The 22283-nt window shown below is 46.4% G+C and overlaps 1 protein-coding gene across 4 annotated transcripts in view; it reads right to left on the bottom strand.

The window, feature by feature from the left end:
• The window catches only part of PRPF40A (pre-mRNA processing factor 40A), a 963502-nt gene that overhangs the window by 541470 nt on the left and 399749 nt on the right, over positions 1-22283 (bottom strand). For all 4 annotated transcript variants that reach the window (XM_086956681.1, XM_086956683.1, XM_086956684.1 and 1 more), the window contains exon 17: positions 941-1074. In XM_086956681.1, coding sequence (XP_086812807.1) covers positions 941-1074 — 134 coding nt within the window. The remainder of the gene's footprint in view (positions 1-940; positions 1075-22283) is intronic.

Raw genomic sequence — 22283 nt, 5'->3', positions numbered from 1 at the left:
GCTCTTCTTTGCCTCTTTCTTACTCTGAGGGTCTTCGGGGTGAATGCCACGCAGGCGTTACATTCCTCGCTTCGATGGTTGAGCGGCAGGCAGAGATTGCAAACTGGGTGTTGGTCTTTTTGCACATGCTTGTGGTGGCAGTTTATGCAGAAATTAAATGAAGTTGTGTTCCTCACTGCGCCAAGGGAGCCCCCGTGAGCGCATTCTCCAATGAAACGTCTAAGTTTTTGATGTTCCCTCCTCTTTCGTCGACCTCTGTACTCTACTTGTAATCCGGTATCTTCTCCGGTGATCTTTCGATGTGTTTGTTGAGTTTTCTCTCCAAAGTTTTGGAGCTCCTTCACTGTCGATCCAGACCCAACAGTGGAAAACAGAATCTAAAGACGGCGAGCAAAGGTGGGAGCTTCCGGAGGAAGCGCGCAGACATCACAAAGGACACCAAAAGGTGGTATGTCGACGCCCACCTGGGCCACGAAAAAAAAAAAGGAAAAGAAATACTACAATTCCGGACCCACCCACTAAATGGCGAAATAATGCACAGCATAGTGAATCCACAAAGATTCATGCTACAAAACTGTATGAGGCCCATGGTCAGGAAGAAAGTGGAGAAAACGTGACCCTCAATTTCAGCTTTTGTAATTTAATAACAGCATCTATCCCTAAACGGAGAAAGTATTGAGGTGGCCACAGCAATTTGAATGTAATGGATAGAGATATCTTGAACCACATGGAGAAAGCCACCATGCCAAGAACGTCAGATGTTCAATTGCACTTTTCAATAGTAGACTATGTGGATTCTGACCGCAGTAAAATTACATTTAATAACTACAACTTTTTGAAGAAACACCATTTTCAATGACTCTCAAAGTCAAGGTTTATTTCAACATGCGGGTATGCATAAAACTATCACAAACTACTGCAACTCCAAATTGCACCTCACCTGAAAGGATTCTCTGTTTTTACGTTGCCTTCGCCTTTCACGTAGTAAACCCCTTTGTTTTTCCTCTTCCTCTTCTTTTTCCAAAGCTCTGATATGTTCCTCAAAGCATATCAGTGCATCTTCTTTATCCATGTCTAAAATTGAGGAATAAAAATGTTTAAAACAAAAAACACAAGGCATTAAATGACAAAAGTTTAATAGAGCGCACGGCTACTCCAGAAGAGTCCCGGCTCTAAAAACAGACTAAATGAACCATTAACCAGAAAAGCACCTACTCATAAGCAGCACAAAACAGCCAAGTTTTCAATTACCCTTAAAGAAGAGTTCATTTTTTAAAGCACTATTATGAACAATGAGGGCATTTCAAGAAGTTTCTGCTAGATATAAATAGAATGTGCCACTCCATCTTTACTTTTTAAAACGAAGGACAACGAACAGCAGGGCATCAGACAGACAGACATCTCATTGGATGGTATGGGGTTAGACTGTTAGTAATATATGCTGGGCCGAACTGATAGAAGGCTCTATGAACCACAAGATGACCTTTAAATTGAATCCTTTCCTTAACGGACAGTCAATGCAGCTTCTCAAGATGAGGGTGACGCATATGCGTCCTCTAGGGTTCTTCAGAAGAAACCGAGCAGTGGCATTCTGGACTAACTGAAGCCTATTCAGCTGGTAGGCCCCAATAGAGCGCATTACTGTAATCTAACCATGAGGAGACAATGAGGAACTCATTTCTGAGTCTCAAACAGCAAGAGGTACACTTAAAAAAAAAAAACAAGTTTTCAGAAGTCCAAAGTAAGAGACCATTACACCAGATACCGGAGGTTGAAAACTAACGTTATCACATTTCACCTCTAGATAGCGCACTGTAGAGGCAGGGGCTGGAGGGGCAGAAACATGACTGGACCAGTATTCACCATCCCATACTGAGGTAGGCAAGCCAAATAAGAGCATCTTTATTTTATTGGCATTAAACTAAAGGTTACTGTGCCGCATCCAATGGAAAACAGCCTTCAAGCATGAATTAAACCTGCTAGAAGCATTAAACAAGGTCCTATCTAGGGTGACAAGAAGCTGCCTATATCGCATAGGATACAATCCGAACACCAAATGACTCCAGCAAAAAAGCATGGGAGTCATAAAAGTTAACAAGCACTTTCATTGCCCATAGGTCTCGCATAAGTGTTTAGCCCGAGCTATTGGCTTTGCCAATGTCTTTAAGCTATGCTGTAGAGCAGCATGGGTGCTGTACAGCATGTTGAAAAGTAATAATAAAGTGTTAAAATTATTTTTGTTACATTCTATATTATCAATAGGACATTATTTAAACTTTGAACAAACTTTTTGAATCATTGTTTTAGCATGTGTTTGTAGGAAGCTGGCTCTGTATAAACTACACCAAAGTAAGGTATGTTATGTAATGTTATTTTAAATGTATAAGGCGGCCAGCTACTACGACTGGTTTCCAAGTGCCAGTGTGCACAGAGTTCAGTTGAACCGTTAAGGTAGGAAGAGGTGAACTTCGATATCGCCTCAGTCTATTTGTAGTAGTGTGATCGAGCAGTAACAGAGAGCAGTGTTAAGCATTTGTTGTACACACTCAGTCAGCAAATGAATTCACACGCTCAAAGACTGAACTTCAGACCAGTTTTTGTATGAAAATATTCTTTTAGCTATTCTATTTTCTAGAGCCAAGCAAGCCTGGCACAGGTAAGCAATAAATACTTTACAGTAGTAATGCAGCTTGTAAACAGTTTGAATTGTAATTGTATATGCACTTTGTTTTGACTTACAGTATGGTTGCAGAGAAATGCAATACTTTGTAAATAAAGCACATAGACTTGAATGGGCTTTTCAGTAAAATTACAGGCAAGTTACTTTTGTAATTACTTTTCTTACTTCGAGTAGTATACCTGGATACTACTCTGGGACATTTCCTGTATCAAAATCGTTAGTGCAATTTTAAAGAATTTCTTTAGGTTTTTAAACTCCACACTTAAAACTTTCCCAAGAAAAACAGTCAGTTATCCTATGGAGGAAAATAGTGTTATTGGTATTGAGGTAAGTATTTGGTAGTGGGAGTTGAGGTTCTGGGAGTAGGCTCAGGGGTCCCACAGGGTCAAGGATGCACTCTTGTTACAACCTCAGCGACACTAGGACGGCCGGTTGCAGAGTGCTGAGGCCCAATGTTATCCATTGGGGTTAGAGGGCCTCCGGTTGGTGGCTGCTGATGAGCAGACCACTTGGTTGTGGGAGCAAAGCTCCTGGACTTTAGCTCAGGGCAAATGGGGAAACAAAGTAGCACTAAAGGAGCCTCCTCAGCAGCACTAGGGTGGCAGGGTGAAAGTGCTGTTTCAACGTCAGATGCCCTGTTTTCAACAGAGAGCCTCTGCTTTGCAAAGACACTGCAGGCTTGGGGACGAAGGTCTTCTAGCTGCGACCACTACTTCGAGAGGTAAGTTGTGAAGTTAGGGGTTGGTTAGGCACAGTCCTTTTGAGCACCGAAGGCCGTGGGGCTTTGGGTGCAGGGGTGCCTTTTGAGGTCGGATCGTCTTAACAGCTCCTGGTGAGGGGAAACTTCTGGATTTAGGCTGCAGGGTCGGCTGGGGGCTTGAGGCAGGTCAGGGGTCGCCGGATCTTGGGTCAGGATCGCCTGGGTGACCTCATCGTGGTGTTTGCCCACTCAAGCTCGGGCCAAGGATGGCGGGTGCATAGTGGGGCGTATTTGCAGTGTCCGGCTGAAGCCAGAGGTTGCAGATAAACAAATCTGGTCTTTGGGGTTGAGTCCTCTGGGGTTTTTGAGGTTGCAGGCTGCAGGAAACACCGAGATTTCGCAGGAGCAGGTTCGAGGTGGAGACAGGCCGGTAGGGCTGGGGCCAAGTTATTGGGCATCTTCCTCTTGTTAGCTGCTGCACAGCTGTTCGGTCCTTCTCCTTGTAGTTTCGGCTTGTCTGAGGAAGTAAGGTTCAGGGGTGCCCCTAAATATCAGATTTAGAGGTGTTATAGGTAGGTAAAAGGCAGGGACCAATGGGTCACTTCCCTGGGGTGGGTACACCCCTTATGCCACCCTCCAGTGGGATGGGGGCATGAGCCTGTCCCTGGTTGGCTGAGTTCCCCCATCTGCAAGATGGCAGAGACTGGGAGATGCTCTTCACCTCGCCTCCCCCACCTGAGGGGTGGAGTTGGCAGAGGTTACACCTCTCTTCCTCATTTGTTATTCCCGCCTGTTCTCCCGCCCAAAGTGGGGGTCAGAACCAGTGGGGACCAGTTGCTGAAAGCAGCAAGTGGCCTGGAGAAGCTCACAAAGGCGGCAAGCCTTTGAAGCTTCCCCTTCGTCAACCCTTCCCATTCTGTACCCTTACACTCACACACTGCCTTTGCAGGCTGTGTGTTTTGGTGCAGAACAAATTGAAGAGTCGATATGGCACACATTTGTGTGCCATGCCTAAAATCCACTGCCCTGGAACAGGTAAGCCACCCCTTTAGTTGGCTGCACTATACCAGTGGTGAGAGTACACGTGCATTAGCCCTGTACCCCTACAGTGTCTAAGTCAATTCTTAGACATTGTAAGTGCAGTAATGCCATTAAGAGTATATGGGGCTGGGAGCTTGTCATTACGAACTACACAGCAACATAATAGCCTTACTGAAAACTGGGACGTTTGGTAGGAAACTTCAAAGCACATTAAACCCACACAGATGCCAGTGTGGGATTTAATGAAAAATGCACTCAGCGGGCATATTACAGATCTCCCCTGAAAAACGACCTAAGTCTAGTGTCCAGGCTCAGTGGCTGCTCACCAGCTGCCACCACCAGGCATCCCTACTTACCTCTCCAACCGGTTGTCGCCTCCAGAATATCTTAGTCCCGAGCCTGCGGTGCTTGATGCAATCAGAGAATCCCCATTAAAATCAACAGGGCACCTGATTCCAAACTCGCACCTTGCACCCGGCTGACCCTGTGCCACTGAGGATGCACTTTGTGAGCTAACTCGGATCCCCATTTGCCCTGAGCTAAACCCTGGGAGCTTTGCCCCCACATCTTAGTGGCCTGCTCTTTAGCAGCCACCAACCGGAGGCTCCCTATTCTCCACTGGATAACACTGGGCCTCAGCACTCTGCACCTGGCCACCCTAGTGCCACTGACGGTGCTTTTAGATAGTGCATCCTCATCCCTGGGGGAACACTGGTTCTAACCTCAGAAACCCTACTCCCACAACCAAGTACTTACCTGTAACCTGATAACTTTATTTCCTCCATAGGATTGCATGGACTGCTTTTCTTTGGAAATTCTTTTAAGTGTGGAGTTGGTTTGTATGAAACCTAAAAAAAACTGCAAATATACAAAAACTGAATTACTTCCCTTTTGTTCAGGAAATGTCAGTGTGATATCTCGTCATATCACACTGATTAGCAAAAGTAACTTAAAAAGTAATCCAAGAAGTAACATATTGTAATCTACAAAGTAACTGAAAAGTAATTTGATTATTGACTTACTTGTGAATTAAACAACTGCATTTGAACCTGCATTCAACAGTAATTCACTGCATGAATCTTGCAAAGCATTATTTCACATACCTGCATCAGGCCTGGCTTGGTTTTTTGAAATAAAATAACGAAATAATATTTTTATACAAACAAAATTGGTCTGAGTTCAGTCTTTGAGTGTGTGACTTTTCTTGCCTGAGTGTGTACAATACATGCTCAACACTACCCTCTGATAAAGCCTTACTGCTCACCCACACCACCACAAATGGAGAGGTAGGTATTCTCTACTCTTACCTCTGTCTACCTTTGGGGCTCCACTGCACTGTGTGCACACTATATCTTACTTTGGTGTAGTATCTACAGAGCCACCCTCCTATATAAGACACAGAGCCTTAAATGACAGTCTGTATGACTTAAGTGAGGGGTCCCTTAGGGTGGCACAATGCATGCTGCATTAGGTATCAGGGGGACCACTTCCTATGGATTTACGGTGGGTGTGGGTGCTAAAGATATTGCCAATTGGGGAAATAATTGTACAGTTTAGGGAAAGAGATCTGGCACAGGGGTTCATATAGGGGGTGTAGGCACCCTAAAGGTGAGTAGCCTATTGGCTACCACCTGTCACTCCCCTTAACGTTCCTAAATGGAGTATTTAGGTGGCACCCCTGATACAGGAACTCATTAGACGGATCCAGAAGAGCAGCAAAAACAAGGACTGAATCTTGCTATGGACTTTTGGTGCTAAACCCTGCCCGCCTACACCAGTCTCAACAATCGTGACAAAACTGACTTGTCCTGCAGCTGAGCCTTCGCAAACTGCCTGCAATTTCACTTGGAGTAGAGGCGTAACTCTGCTGTAGTCTGCAGGCACCAAAACAGCAGAGTCCTGTTTACCGTACTGCTGCTCCCAGGTCATACCAATGCAGCAGCAGCACAGGAAGAGGTCTCGGTGTTCCAGAAGGTCAGACCTATCTCCCCACCAAGTGTGACGATGCCAGGACAACCAAGCCACACAACACCACTACCTGGAGTACAGGAACCCTTTCAGCAACCAAGGCCTGTTTAAGTGCAGTCTGGACCCCAACAGCACTGAGACCGAGCAGCCATCTAGTGACGTCAGCACCGCAGAGACACATTTCCAGAGTGGTCCAACTGGCCATATTTTTTGTACCCTCATCCAGGGAGACAAACAACTGCAAGGCATTGTGACGCACCCGCCCAGGTGCTGAACCCCTCTGCACTTAAACACCCACCCCCTCCTCCCCAAATACAGAGAACTGCCTGTGCTGCCATGTTCCCAAGACCCTTGTGCACCGAGCCCGCCGTTTGAAGCTTAAAGACATGCCCCCATTCCCCCTGTGGGCTGGTTTTTAGGTCCCGCCCCCACTCCTTTTGTGTTGCAAGTAAAGCTCCACCCCATAAGGCACCTCTGCACCCGGACGCCCAAGGGCAGTTAAACTCTAATTGCTGGTACTACTTTCGACCATACCCCCTACCACCTTAAGTCCTGAAAGGGACCCCAGAAAGCTACTGCAAGTACCTGTATACCGCATTTGTATTTTACCCCACAGGAAAGCATTACGTGTGAAGACTAATTTGAGTGAACATTTACTTACTTGTGAAATTCAATATTTAACGAAGTTCTTCATTTTTTTTTTTTTTTTTTTTAATATGTTTTATTGATTTTCACCCAACAAACAACTTACATTGGTCTCAAAACAGTACATGAGTACACTTCTTGATTTCTTAAGATCGCATTTCTCTGGCATGGCATACAGGTAAAACTCAATTCCATTGTTCACCCTTTTCCTTGCATATATATCCCCTTATGATACACATCGTCCAATTTACAACTATAGTCAGGTATGCTCGCTCCGTGAGTCCATGTGCCATCAGCTTATTCAATGAAGGCTCCCTTCTAATCACAAAACATGCTCACCCCTTTGTCCCTCCCTAACCCTCTCCACCGGTGTGTTCGACATTACCATCCTGCTAAAGTCATGCAGTATGTGAGTTGGTCATGGGAATATAGCTCGCTCTCTCACCGGGTTGGCCAAACAAGTTACCATCTTTCCTAATTCTGCTACTATGTCTCCTGGAATGGATAGGTACCCCAATACAGTCTCCCTATACAAGGCGTCCCCACCAGCGTATCTAACAATTCCCCATCCGACACTGGTTCAGGTATCTGTAACAGTGCCACTAGAGCTTCCCACGCTTGGGCAGCTTCCAATGCCTTTTCACATTTAGATCTCCTAGCTAGCTGGAGCCGTACCTTGCTTTCGTTTGCTGCCCACCTTGTTAACTCTACCTTCCAGTCCTCAACGCTAGGTCCTTGCTTGGATTTCCATTTCTTCGTTAATTCCCTCTTAGCTAGTATCAGCCCTAGGTCCAGGAACTTATTCGTGACTTTAGTCTTGTTTGTATGAGGAAACCAGTGCAGCATGCATGCTCCGATGTTTGGATCTATCTGCCTATCCATCACCCCACATAAGACCTCAACCACTTCCTCCCAATATGTTCCTAATTGCAGGCAACTCTACATCATGTGAATAAATTCTGCTTCTTCCAAGTTGCACCGTGGGCATCTGGCTGTGTCTACAATAAAATATTTATTAATTTGCGCCGGGGTTAAGTACGCCCTGTGCAATATATAGAAATGAATGAGCTGAAACCTGACATTGCGCGTACTCTTCCATGCCCTCTCTATTATACTCTACCACGTCGAGTCAGGGATTTCTTTACCCAGATCTGCTTCCCACTTCCCCTGCAATAGTCTTAGCGGCTGTCTCCCGCCCTCCCCATCCTCCTTTACAAGCACATTATGACCTTAAAGGTCCCTGCAGCCATCACTATATATATCACTATATACTGGCACGTTAAAGATGTCTGTGGCTCAGTTAGCCCTCCACCCCACCTACGTTGTATTGCTGCTGTGAGGGCTGAATGCAGCAAGAAAGCACCCCTGGGTAGGTAGTATCGGTCTTGCAGCGTCTGGAAAGGCAAATGAACGCCCTCTTCATACAGGTCCCCTACCATTTGTACTCCCTGGTCTTCCAATGCAGCTAAGGCAGACCAATCTCCCCCATGCGGAAGTGCTGTGCACATGTCCAGCTGGATCTCCGGCGCATATGGCCGTAGAACCCGCCTTCTCTTCTGGCTGCTGTTCCAACATAATCTCAGCGTCCGCTCTTCATGCGTTAATGTGTCAAGCTTCAGTCGCCGACCAAGTATAACAAACAATAAGACATGACGTGGTATCCATCGAACCTCCGGTCCATCTGGGTCCCTGAATTCCCTTGCCACTGCCTGGGTGAACCACTGCAGCTGAGCTGCCAAGTAGTACTGCTCAAAATCCGGGACGCCCATCCTCCCTCGGCTCTTGGTCGCATCATCGTGGTCAAGGCCACTCGACGCCTGCCATTCCCCCATATAAACTCCCCCACTAAGGATCTGAGCCTTTTAAATGACGAGCCTGGTATTCTTATCGGTAGTGTTCTGAAGTAGTATAACAATCGAGGCAACGCCACCATCTTCAACAATGCCACTCAGCCCGCCACCGAAAGTGGTAACGTGCTCTAAAATGCCACACTCCCTTTAATCCCTCTAAGTGCTCTATTTATATTACCCTCCAGCAAATCCTCTTGCTTATGGTAAATGTGGGTCCCCAGATACGGTAAACAGCGTGATTTCCATCGTATACCTCCTACTTGATGGGGGTTCTCCGCCATGTCTCACAGGGAACAAGCAGGTCTTCACCCAATTCACCTGAAGCCCTGACGCCTCGCCAAACCCGCGCAGCAGCGTCGTCGCCCCTATCAAGGATTCTGCGGTGTTAGCCAGGTACATGTGTAAATCATCTGCATAACGCGAGATGTACTGCATATCTCCTCTCAGGTCCAGGCCAATATAATAGTTCCCCATTCTGGCGCGTGCCGCTAATGGCTCAATCGCTAGTGTGAACAGCAGCGGTGACAAAGAACACTCCTGCCTCGTTGCCCGCTCCACACCCGGGCTATCGCTGTGTGATAAAGGATTCGGGTCCACTTCAAGAAACACTCTCCTAGGCCCATCATTCGCATAACCTGAAATAAAAACAGCCAATGTAACAATCAAAAGCCTTTTCAATGTCTACTGAGAGGACCGCAGCCACAGTAGTCGAGCTGCGATTCCCCTCCAAGATAAGGAGCAGTCGCCTTACATTTATAGCTGTGTTTCGCATAGGAATGAAGCCCGCTTGGTCCGAGTGGACCAGCTGCGTCATGTACGGGAGGAGTCTGGTTGCAAGAATTCTACCCAGTACTTTGTATTCAGTGGTCAGCATTGACAATGGGCGATACGCTGACAAGTCGGTCGAGTCTCTCCCAGATTTCAATAATGGGATGATAATAGCTTCACAAGTGGTCGCCGGTAGCCTCCCTTCCATCCATGCTGCCTGATACATCGCTAACAATCGTGGCGCTAAGCAATCGACATATGTAGCATAAAATTCTGTGGGCAGGCCATCTACCTCTGGCGTTTTGTTGAGTGCCATGTTCTTAATCACACCCCTAATTTCACCAAGCGTGATCGCCTGCCCTAACATATCCTCTTGTTCCTTCTCCAACCTAGGCAATATCAATTCAGAGAGAAACTCCTCTGTGGCGTCCCCATCCTGTCGTAGTTGGCTACAATAAAGTGCAGTATAATAGTCTAAGAACAGGCCATTTATCCCTTGCTGCGTACACACCAAGTTCCCTGGTGGCGCCGATATTCCCAATATAGGCGTGCCCCAGACATGCGGATTAGCTAACCATGCTAACAGCGTGCCGGATTTATCTCCCTCCGCATGCACCTTTGCCTGATAAGACTTATAATCAAAGGAGCTTAGCCTTTCCACCTGAGCCGCCACTGCTTCTCTAGCCTCCATAACCTCCCTGTGTATGCTCTTATCTTCAGGACGAGCCCTCTCAGCTTTGCGTAACCTATGCTCTGCCACCTCTATATCGTTCAATAGCGTTTTCCGCACTCCCACCGTCTTGGCAATACATAATCCCCTAACTAAAGTCTTAAAGGCGTCCCACTCAACCATGACCGATGGCGCTGTGCCCTGATTCTCAGCAAAATATTGGGTTATACCCGTTCCGAGATGTGGACAAAAGGCCGGTTCATCTAAGGCCTCTAGTCTAAATCGCCAGATCCGTATCACAGCGATCTCTTGGACCCATCGAATCTGCACTAGTAACGGATTATGGTCCGATATTGTCCTAGCTAGGTATTCACTATGACTGACTTTGGCATGCACATCCGGCGTGCATAATACAGAGTCCAACCGCACGTGCAAATCATGGATGCCGGAATAGTAAGAGTAATCTAGCGCTTCCAAATGATGCTCCTGCCAGGTGTCCACCAATCCCCAATCATTCTGCCACCCCCTTCTAGCCTTCGAGAGCCTATAGATCGGGGCATCCGGAAGCGGGGGGCGAGACATGTCCATCCCCTACATCCACAATAGAATTAAAGTCTCCCCCATCAATGTCGAACCAGTGAAATATGGCACTAACTTACTTGACAAATGTCCAAAAAAGGAAGCCTGGTAAACTTTAGGGGCATATATGCTACCCAGAGTCAGATCGGTACCATTGAGGCGGCCGGTCACCACCACAAACCTCCCCTCTGGGTCGATTGTTGGGTCGGCTGGAACAGGACTCCCGCCGCAACCCAAATTAACACCGCCCTAGCAAATGCCGAATAAGTTGTGTAAAATAATTGCACCTCAATCTACGTTTCAGGGCTAGCCCTTCAGATTTAGTAATATGTGTCTCTTGTAGAAAGGCTATGTGGGTCCCCCGTCGTACCAGATAAGCATGTACTTCGTGGCGTCTAAGCATCGAATGGAGCCCCCGTACATTCCAGGTAAAACATTTCAAATCATGTAGCGAACCCATACAGAAACCAGTTTCTTATAAAACATTGCCCAACATAGTGAAACACACCAGTGAATTTACTTACCCCAACCAACCCCCAAATCTCTCCCCCCAACTACACTCCCCCAGGACAGACGCTACAACATTAGTACCCATCCAAACTACCACACAACCCGTTCCTGTAGTAAAAACCTAAGGAACCCACTCTCACAAAATTGGGGGGGGGGGGGGGGGGGGGAGGTCTCAAGGCCTCAGAGGGTCGACTTCCTATACCTTCAGCAGCTTGCGCTGTGTCCCCGATAGAACTAGTCAGCCCCATCCAGGGTGAAAATTTGGCGAGAATACCACATTGCTGACTCCAAGGACCACACCGACTCCTCTTACCACCATCACTCGGGCATCATTCAAACCCCTAGTAGATGCCCCCAATCCGGAACCAGAGCTCTCCCCAACTCAACAGCCCCCAGAGCCAAGTCCTGGCACTATGCATCCACCATCTTGTCCGCCGTTCCAGCTGTCACATGTGGCAGAGGTACACTTCCTGTGTCCGATTCTCTGTATCCGACCCCGCCAATGCCTTCTCTGAGTTTGACGCCTCCTCTGCCACCATTCCTGTCTCTTGCGAAATGGCTGCAACAGCTTGTAAAGCAGCTGAGCGTTCCTTCTTTGTGTCCCAGTGGGTTTCGATGCCTCCGCGCAGTGTCGTCGTATTCGTCGCGGTCCCTCCTCTGGAGCACCCCTGTCACGCCCTGCTTCTCCAGTTCCAGCCAGTGCCAGGCCATTTTGGGGCCGTCGTGGAAGTACATCTTACCATCCAGTATTATCTTTTGCCGTGCCGGGAATATTACGGAATATTGTAGGCCCTCATCTCTGAGTGCATTTTTGACTTCCAGGAATAATGTTAGTTTGCGCTGTACTTAGAGTGTATAGTCCAGGAACAGCGTTACTTTCCCGTTTCCCACCTTGTAAGGACCTGCAGTACGAGCTTTGTGTAGCAAGAGATGCCTGTCTTTATAGTGAAGCAATCTGGCCACCACTGGTCTAGGCGGCCTTCCAGAGGCTAGTGGGCATGTCAGGTCTCTATGTGCTCATTCCAGAGTGTAGAACGAGGAGAGGCCCTCAGGCGCCACCTCCACCCTCAGCCAAGCTTCCAAGTACTCCACGATGATGGCTCCCTCCACTCCTTCGGGTAATCCAACCACTCGTATGTTATTCCTTCTATTCCTCCCTTCAGCATCCTCCGCTCTCCATTCCAGCACCTGTAGTCTGCACTGGACATCCGTCATTTGGGATTCCATTGCCGTTCGTGGAGGCTCCAGATCTCCAAAGTAGCCTCCGTTTCTTTTACCCAGTCGGCCAATTTAGAGTGGTCAGCTCGGAGCAACCCCAACCCTTATGCCACATGTGCAATGTCCAGTTGCAGCGCCTCCCTGGTGTCAGATGGCCTTGAGGATTTGATCCACCTATTGCAGCATCCCTTCAGATTGCTGCAGATGTTCTTCGTGCTTGTCTGGCACTCCCGTTTCCTCTTCTTGCTCGGGGGGCGCTCCCATCTGTTTTCCTCTCGGCTTCCCCATTATTCCCTGCGGTGCGAATCCTATCAGCAATTCCGGCCTCCCTCCAGTGGACGGTGATATGAACGGTCCACCAGCAATAACTTCCGGCTTTACCTCCACCCAATGATTGTTCCCCTGCCTCAATTTTCTCCTCACGCCCCACAGGCAGGTACCTCGTTGGGCCACTACCTCAATCACCCCCGGCCAGGGCCCGTGCCATGCTCTGCAAACAGCACTTTCGAGCCTCAAACACCGGCCAGCCACTCAGCAGCGCCCCCCCAGGAGCCCTCACCTCCCATGGGCACCAGGAACGTGCACCCCAGGTCCGAAGGAATGATCCAGATGTCCATGCGGCTATGGCAGTCCCTCCAGGGAGTCTCACAAAGTGTGCCCACCGCTATCCCTTCCCCTGGACTACCAGGAAGGCACTGCTCCTAGTTGGTCCTTGCTTTTATTTTGGCGCTTCCTCAGTTCGGCCGCCTTTCTTTCACTCCAGTTCTCCCTTGCTGCATCTCCTGGCGCACTATACCAGGCATATATGTCCGCCTTCAGTCAGCTGGGTGCTTATTGATAAGGGTTCACTCTCAGGCATCACTCCAAGGCCGCAAAATCTCTCCTTGCGCCCCTGAATCTCACCTCCGGCCTGCTGTTATTGGGGAGCACGCTGGGAACCTGTCCTCAGCAACCCAGCCAGGTCAAACCCTGCTGCCCTGTCCCCTGCGCCGGATTAGTGCTTCAAGCCTCACCAAAGCTCAGTACAGTGAAGCCACAGCCTAATGGGCTATTCTGCCACCATTTGTCCCTCTTCACAATAGTATGTGCCTCACAGGCAGGGCTCCGCTCACCTCGGAATGCCTTTCTGCCGCTCAGTGTTGCACCAATGTTTCGCCGCCAGCCTGCAGCATCCGGTTACCATCCCGCCTCAGCTGCACCCAACGATGTCGTCCTCCGGCTCCTCTGCGCTGCCGTCTCTCCCAGCGCTTAAAATAGCGGCTCTCCCTTTCAATCAGCCTCTTAGGCAGAGGCTGAACAGCACCACAAGCCTCCCAGCTGCTTCCGCAACCGGGAGTAATCCCGGCTCACCGTCTCGCCGCTTCACCTTCTACTCCGGTGGTCCCACCCTGTTCCTCTTCACCTCCGGAGTCGCAGTGGCAGGAGGTTCCTCAGCTCCGCACCACCAGTGTGCAGTTCCGATCCATGTGTGTTAGCAGACGGCGGAATCCGCGTCAATGTAGTCGCCGCCATGCAGGACCAGACTTCCTCCAATGTCCCCACGTCGTCCACACAGTTGTCTCCCGGCTCCGCTAATGCACAGTCCCGGCCGCCATCTTGTCCCTCCTTCCTGCGGGCAGCTCGGCGCGGAGATCCCCAGGTCTTCAGCATCCGGATGTGTCGCCACGGTCGTCTCTTCAGTCCCTGGCCCTAAGCGACCCCGTACAACTTTTCGGGGGCTCGATTCAGTCTCCCCCATCATGATATTGACCCGGGCAGCGCGGAGCTCTGTGCACACGCGTCTTCCCCCATTTGCTCCGTGGCCACGGCCTTTAACGAAGTTCTTCATATAAACATTTATATAAAAAGATCAGTTCTTTATGTAAATTAGTTTTGGATTTAATCTGAGGGTGTCTCAATTATTGCCTCCGAGTGCCACAAATGCTTAGCACTACCCTCTGATAAGGCTAAACTACGCACTCGCACTACCACATGAGCTTTTAGTCTTATCATTTATGTCTCTGGAAACCAGCAAGGGTTGGCTGTACTCTACATATAGTACCACGTTTTGGTCCACTATAAAAGGTAGCCAACTTCCTAAACCAATGTTGGACGATGCTGATGATCCACTCCAGAAGGAAGGCTTGTAGTATTCAATTCCCCACTGTTAAGTGGTGGGGTGGTTGCTCTTTGAATTCACTTGCTTAAAGAGCATGCCCCCCCCCCCCACCCTCCCTCTTAGAGAGTTGGGCTCTCCGTCTCGCTCTGCCCAAAAGCGCTGGTGCCCCAAAAGGACTGGTGTTGTAAATCTTGTCTTATTTACTCTAGTTCAGGTACAGAGGTCAACTATCAGCTTATTGTATTGTAATTGCATTTATATAGTGCTTACTATCCAAGACGAGGCTCCAATAAAGGATAGGTGTTGAATTAGTATTGATTCGCGTATGTCTTCTTACAACTTCTGGCTTATTTTATTCTAGAGGTTGGTGTTAACTTTTTTTCTGACTGCAAAGTTAGAGGATTTTGTTATGAAACTGTGACAATCCTACAGTGCAAAGAATGTGAAATTACACTGCAGGATGTCAGTTTTTTTTATCTAACAACATTTAAATATCTTGCAAATGAACTGTTCAAACACTTCAAAATATATTTCAGGTGTTATGAAAGCAAATTTTGGTTTTAATACGGACTGATGAAAACTAGAATATTTTAAGGATATCAAACTCCTGTCATTGTTTAAGTTAAATCTGTTGGCATTGCCACACCAGGTCTCTGTCACCGTCATAGGAATGAAGACCATGCCCATCCAAGAACCTGAGATATTAGCCGAACGAGGATGGCAGATGTTATCACATGAACCAGTATCTCTCACTTCTCTTTATCTGCCTTCAAACCCTTGCTGAGGGCACATCTTTTCTGAGGCAGCTTAGGTCATGAGTGCCTAGTGATCCCATCAAGGAATCTGCGAGCTTTATTAGTGCCCCAAGTCAGTCAAACCGACACATAGCATGCACAACAGTATGCATGCTTGTAACCCACACAACATGTTCACTTGTAAAGCACAAATTCACCCAGAAGTGTACCTTGGCATTAAAATAACAGATGAGCATTTTTACTCAACAACACTCATTTTATCACTTTCAGAAGATGAAAGTCGGAGTTTAATCACAATGATTCAAACCTGTGACCATGAGGTCAAGCACAGACCCCTGTAGTGGATGCATTATTCTAATGAGCTACCAGACCTGGCTAATGCCCTGTTCCAATATATAAAGTTAATATAAAGCTGAAACGTCCTCAATCTAATATTCACTTAAGCGCAGTGGCAGATGGCAGGATAAGTGCGCAACTCTAGACATCATGCAGGACCACAAAACATTTCTCACATAGGCTACCCAAAAAAATCTAACACCCTTCCAACCAAGTACAATCCGCCCTGTCAGTTTTATGAAGCACTGAATAAGTACAAATACCAAACAATGCTAGCCCTTTTTTAATATACTGCTGCAAAGATAATGTTTTTAAATAGGCACATAGTGCAAGTCTGGCAAGGGAAGAGAAGATTTTGCTCTGCAAGGATTAAGGGAAAAATATGGCATATGACAACTATGAGAGGCATTCAAAATATGCGCTGAGGCTGCTGTGCTAGGTGAACAGACCCCTCCCTCTTGGATAAGCGGTTACAGCGAAAATGAGAGGTGTTTGCTTATAATACGTGGAGGAGGCCCCCAGACAACCCGGGCACCCTTCATTCAATAGCTGAACATAGCCAGGCTTGGTAGAAGGGGGTGAGGGGGGAAGAAGGGGTTGTCGCTTGACAGAATGGCAGGCAGAAAGAAAGACACCTTTAAACTTTAAGCTGTTTTTTTTTAAGTCACAGATTCCAAATCATCAGCCTCGAGCTGAAGAAGGGATATTAAGGAGGCAAAAAAAAAAAAAAAAACAAGCGTGTTCAAAAGAAAAAGCTCACAAGTTAAAGAGCGAGTGTGACTGTCAGCCAGTGTCTGTTGCAGCGCCTCTGCTGCTAACACGCCCACGAGTGGTGCGCGCGCGCCACACGTGACCACATGGCCTATTGGTGTCTATTACGTGCACCAAGCGTGTAATAGACACCAATAGGTCATGGGCGGAGCAATGCGCCCACCTGTGGTCTATTGCGTGCAGTCTTTCATTAAAATACGCACGCAAATGCCAATAGCTGCCCACAAAAGGAAAAGCACACGCACGAGCGTGTGCGATTCCTAGGGCAGCTTACAAACCCTGTTTTTCACCTACTAAAGGGCTCGCGCTGCGAGCACTGCTGTGCAGTGCAACACAGGGCGCGAGCCCTAAAAAGATTTTAATGGGATGAAAACAAATCAGAACACTTTACTTGGTGATGGGAAAATGATAAATATTGCTGAAACCCAAAATCCACAGATTGTGAATAAGCTAAATAGTTTTATCCGTAAAACAGCATGCCAATTACATAGTTTGTGACCATTTCAATGGAAAATGTGCTGTTCGCAATGGACAGTGCGCTACCACATCATATTTTAGTAATATATTCATTCAAAGTGAGTTTTTAAATATTAACTTAAAAACATCCCCTTCTCCGCCCTGATGACAATGCTATTAGTGAACTAAGAAGCAAGTCATGGTTCATGTGTTCTCTATATGTGTACTAGATCTTAACATACATGGAGCAAAATTTAAGTCTCTTAAATAAAAAGTTTTTTGTACAGCTGAAATGCTGAACTTGCACATTTGAAGGTGCACTTGTGAGGAGGACAAAAAAGGCGGCTCTATAAAAAATTTAATATTTGCCTATGGATGTCACAATTTGAGACCCATTCACAGGTCAAGTACATTATAGTTAGGTTGAGTAGATTGTTCAAAATACTAGACCTGCAGGTCTGGAAATATTTTTACGATTTTTCGAGGCCTGATGTTCGACAACTAGGGTGGGCCTGTGAAAGTAGCAGTCAGAGCAAAAATAATTTAAGAGTCATCCTTTTTACAATGCGTTTAATGTCTGTGATAGTTTGTCTGATCAGAGATGTGCATTTTGTAGGTCATAGCTTAAGCAACCCATATCGAAACTAGTTACTTACCTGTAACAATAGTTTTGTAGCACAGACTCTTCTAGATTCACATACTGTGCATATTCTGCCATCTAGTAGTTGGAGTCGGAAAGTGCTTTTTTCCCCCTCTTTTCTTATGGATGGTTGTGAAACCTGACTCCCCTGGTCAGGCTACAACCCCCTGTGTGTGTGTGTGCAAGCTCAGATTATTTTTTCCCCCCTTTTTTCCATGCGATTGGGTCTGGCTGTTGAATAAGTATAATCTTGCTTGTATGTGTTTATTGAGCTGAGAGTTCAGGTAAACTTGTCATATCCTAATTCGAACATTAGAGGAAAAAGGAGGGGGGGAGGGGAGGATGGAGAAAGAAAAAAAAAATGAGAAAAGAAAGGGATTCAAATTTCATATTCATAATATTACATTTCAATTGCTACAAAGTGCAGAGTATGTACACTATATCACTATATACAGGATCTCAAAAAGGTCACAGAGGAGAGAGGGGATAATCAGAGGTGTCAAAAAGGAAGAGAGCCCTTTATCCTAGATGCACCATCAACTCCTCATTACTGTTCAATCCCCCAGGAGTTTGGTTCCAAGGTCAATAATATACCTTGACTCCAATCTCCTTAGTCTTGCTACTCTAACCCCAACTCTAGGGTGTGCTGGTACATGCCACATCACAGTTCTTTATCGCCCTTGTGTGTTCTAAGATCCTTATCTTAGTTTGGTGAATGGTACTACCAATGTATCAGCCCACAAGGGCATACCTAGCAATAAACAGTGTAAGGAGTACTGCATGTGATAAACTTCCTTATCCAACGGGGTTTCTCTGATCCTAACACCTGATATGATAGAACTTCTTTGCTGGTCCTACAAGCCTTACATCTACCACACGGGAAGAACCCCTGTAGCTCTTTGCCAAAGGGCTTAGGTGCAGTTTTCGTGAAATAGCTCTTGGTTAAAGAATCCCTCAAGGCCCTTGCTCTTTTAAAAGTGAGCATAGGACGAGCAGGGATGTCCTCACCAATATAAGTTTATAAGATATAAGATAAGATTTCCATAGATTCCAATTCCTTCTCAACACTGATCTTAGTTGATCCACCGCACTGGAGAGGGTGGTTATCATCCTGAATTTTTCCTCTTACTTTTTCTTAGAACTCCTGTCTTTTAGTAAATCCTGTCTTGCTGTCCCTTGTACCTTATGCAATGAATCTCTCAGTACTTGCTCCCCGTAACCTTGAGCTCTAAATCTCCCTATATTTTCATTTGCACATTTATGAAAATCATTAAGTACTATTCAGTTTGATCCTCAGCAGCTTCCCATAGGGGATACTGGTTCGTTAGTGGGCGAGCCTGGTGCAGGTGAAGTATATATACATATACATATATACATACACACATACATACACATATACATATATATATATATATATATACTAGCAGCCCGCCCCAGCGTTGCCTGGGGGCAATGAGGCTTTAGGGCCAACCTATAGCTAAAGGACACATTATTATTGCACATTTTGTATTGCTTTTGCACTGTTTATGGAACCCCCTTCTATCACAATTTTCACCAATATCCATAAACTGAAAGAGATCTCCGTAGCTCTTCTCATTTAAATGTATTTATTACTTATCTTTCAATGCCTCTTTTTTGAAGGTTCCACGGTAAAAGAAACTGTCTCCCTTTCGATGAGAAAAAACACACGAACCAACACAAAATCTTTCTAAGTGCATGGCTGCCCTCTACAGGTCATATAAAACAGACTGCTGAGAAGGCACCTTTGACGTGTTAGGAGGGCCTCTTTTAACAAAGTACTCCTTACATCGATTAGTGTTAATAGAGAATACAAGCAGAAGTAAAAAAAATAAGTGATCTACTTTTGAAAGAATTTTCATTTCACAGTATTAATGCTCATTTCCCTAAACCGGATTCCAAGAAATGTTAAGTCTTAACTCTTGAGTTGGATTTTTCGCTACACAACCCTTTAAGTTAAGGCTGTCCGTAGCAAAGCTTTTTTAAACGCCAACAACTTCATAAAAATCTGGATAACATACTTTTTTCTGTAAGAATTTCTGGAATGAAAGTTCTGCATTGCTTCATAAAGCTGACGCTGTCCTGTCATGCCTTGCTCTTGCACGTTCCCGAACAGAACAGCCCTTTGTGCTTTTCCTTCCATGCACTCCACCACCACAGTCTGCGAGCCACAACCACATGGGGGGGCTGTTATGATAATGACTCCCGTCCTCAAAAGACAGTACGCTCTACCTGTTGCTTCCACGCCGCTCCTTCCTGCGCTCCCGATGTCATCACGCAGACGTCGCGGCCGGTGCTAGTTGCAAGGGACTACTTTTTTTTATTTATACTTTTTTTTAAAACAACGTATTTTTTTTTTTTAGATAGCCTATGTCCTTCTGCTTGCCCTGCAGTTTTCAATGATGTCTAGGGTGTTCGGATTGGTGGTGTACTTTTCGAGTTTACCTTGCCAAAAGGTGCAAGTTCTCTCTTTATAATAGTAGTATAGATATATATATATATATATATATATATCAGCAACAATCCTTCAGCACCCGAACACAGGAAATGAAGGGACGGACCACCGGAATCAGGCAGGAAGGTCTTTTTTATTAACGCCCTGCTCTGCTGCGACGCGTTTCAAGCACAGCCGTGCTCTTGCTCACACCAAAGTTTTTAGCAGCAAATGAGGCATTTTAAACTTAGTTTCAAACTGCCACCCCCACAGTGCACACATCACATGATAGGCTTTAAGCAAAAAACATAGAAAACATACTTGTGCTTTTGCCTCTTATTATGAAAGTGCAGTACTGTCTATATATACCTTCGTAATTTTGTACGGCATTCAGAAATGTAAATAATTTACTCATGTAAACAATGGACTAATGTAGCTTTTCATACTCCTGATCAGCATAAATGCCAGTTTGCTATAAATCACTGAAAAAATTCGGTATCTATTGTGCAAAAAATCGCTATAAATAGTACTGTGCATCTCTATTTTATCAAAGTTATTTCATAATATGTACACATTTTACTAATCTGTCAAAATTTCATTTCCTATATATAAATAATTCTAAAACCATAAATATATCAATCATAATAAAATTCTTATAAACAGATATGTCTAGCCTAATGACTCTTACTATGAGTCTGGACACATTAAAATGAAATAACTTGTTGCACAACAATGTTCTATCCTTACATTCAAACTCTTCTAGATTCACATACAACCCTCCTTCACAGGGGAGGGTTGTATGTGAATCTAGAAGAGTCTAAGCTGCAAAACTATTCTTGCAGGTAAGTTAGTAGTTTAGCTTTGCAGCAAAGACGTCTTCTAGATTCACATACTGTGCACAGATTGAGTAGCGGTATTCAGTGCTAGTAGAGGAGGGAGTGAAGTGTAATTAATCTCCACAAGAGAATAGAAACAAGAATGGTGTGGTGTTCCACTTGTTCATTAAGACAGAATCTGTGTCCTCCCGCTGTGTGTACATAGTAGGTATCCAAATAGATCCACTTTTAGAAGAGTATACACATATATACTCCCTCATGTATATTTGCATTTGTGAGTGTGGTAAGTATTTATAGACGTGACAACGAAAACTCCTTTTTTACGGTTGTTCGCTAGCAGTTACCTGGATGTATATTAAAAATAGTTATTTTTGGTAGGCCCATTCATCTTTATATTTAATATGGTCTTTACCAACCATATTGCTTGAAATTGTAGATTGTAGAACCGAGGCACACTAAGCCTAAATAAAAAACTAGCAAAACCTGAAAAAAGGGCAGGGTAGAAACACCCTGACCCCCTAGGCCTGTTCAGGGGGTCCCACAAGGACCCCCAAGGCCCAATTTGTTTTTTGAAATCTGCAAAATCCGCGCAGGATGGGTGGATCTTGCCAGAAAAAAACAAAACCCAAAACGCTTCTTTGGTAATTGGCCCTCAGGCCCCCCCCAGCCCCGGGGACCGCCAACCCCCGGGGCTTCTTTACATTTGTTGCGGGGGGGCTCTCAGGCCCCCCCAGCCCCGAAGAACGCCACCCCCGGGGCTTTTCGAAAAGAATGTCGGGGACTCATGCCCCCCCCCCAGCAGCTCCGGGCTTTTTTTTATAAATAAAATACCCTGTATGAGGGAGAGAGTTGCAAGCCCGCCCCCACACGCCCCAGGGTCCACCCCCACCCGGTCTTTAAATATGTAAATTGGGTGGGTCTGTGACGGACCCCCCAGCCCTGGGGACCACCACACCCCGGGGCTTTGAAAAAAGTGGGAGGGGGAGCCGGGCGGCCCCCCTCCTGGAGTTCTCGAGGGCCCTGGGGACAGCCATCCACCAGGCCCGCCCACCCCGGGACACTGTAGTACGCAATGACAGGGCGGGAGCTTTGCTATTCGGAAGAGAGAGCAGGAAACCTGCTCTCTCTTCCAAATAGCAAAGCAGATTGCAATGATACAGGGGGAGCAGCATGTTAGCTGCTCCCCATGTGGAAAAGCAAAGCCTGGGACCGTGGGGGGATTGGAGACACCCCACGGCCCCCAACGGAGAGGGTCAGCCCTGGGAGATGGGGTCCCCGGGGCTATTAGTGGCCCGGGAGGGGGGCGACGC

Source organism: Lissotriton vulgaris, chromosome 2_1 (genome assembly GCF_964263255.1).
Source record: "Lissotriton vulgaris chromosome 2_1, aLisVul1.2, whole genome shotgun sequence".
Lineage (NCBI taxonomy): Eukaryota > Metazoa > Chordata > Amphibia > Caudata > Salamandridae > Lissotriton > Lissotriton vulgaris.
Note: the sequence above shows the minus strand (reverse complement) of the source record. Positions and strands in the feature narration are given on the sequence as shown.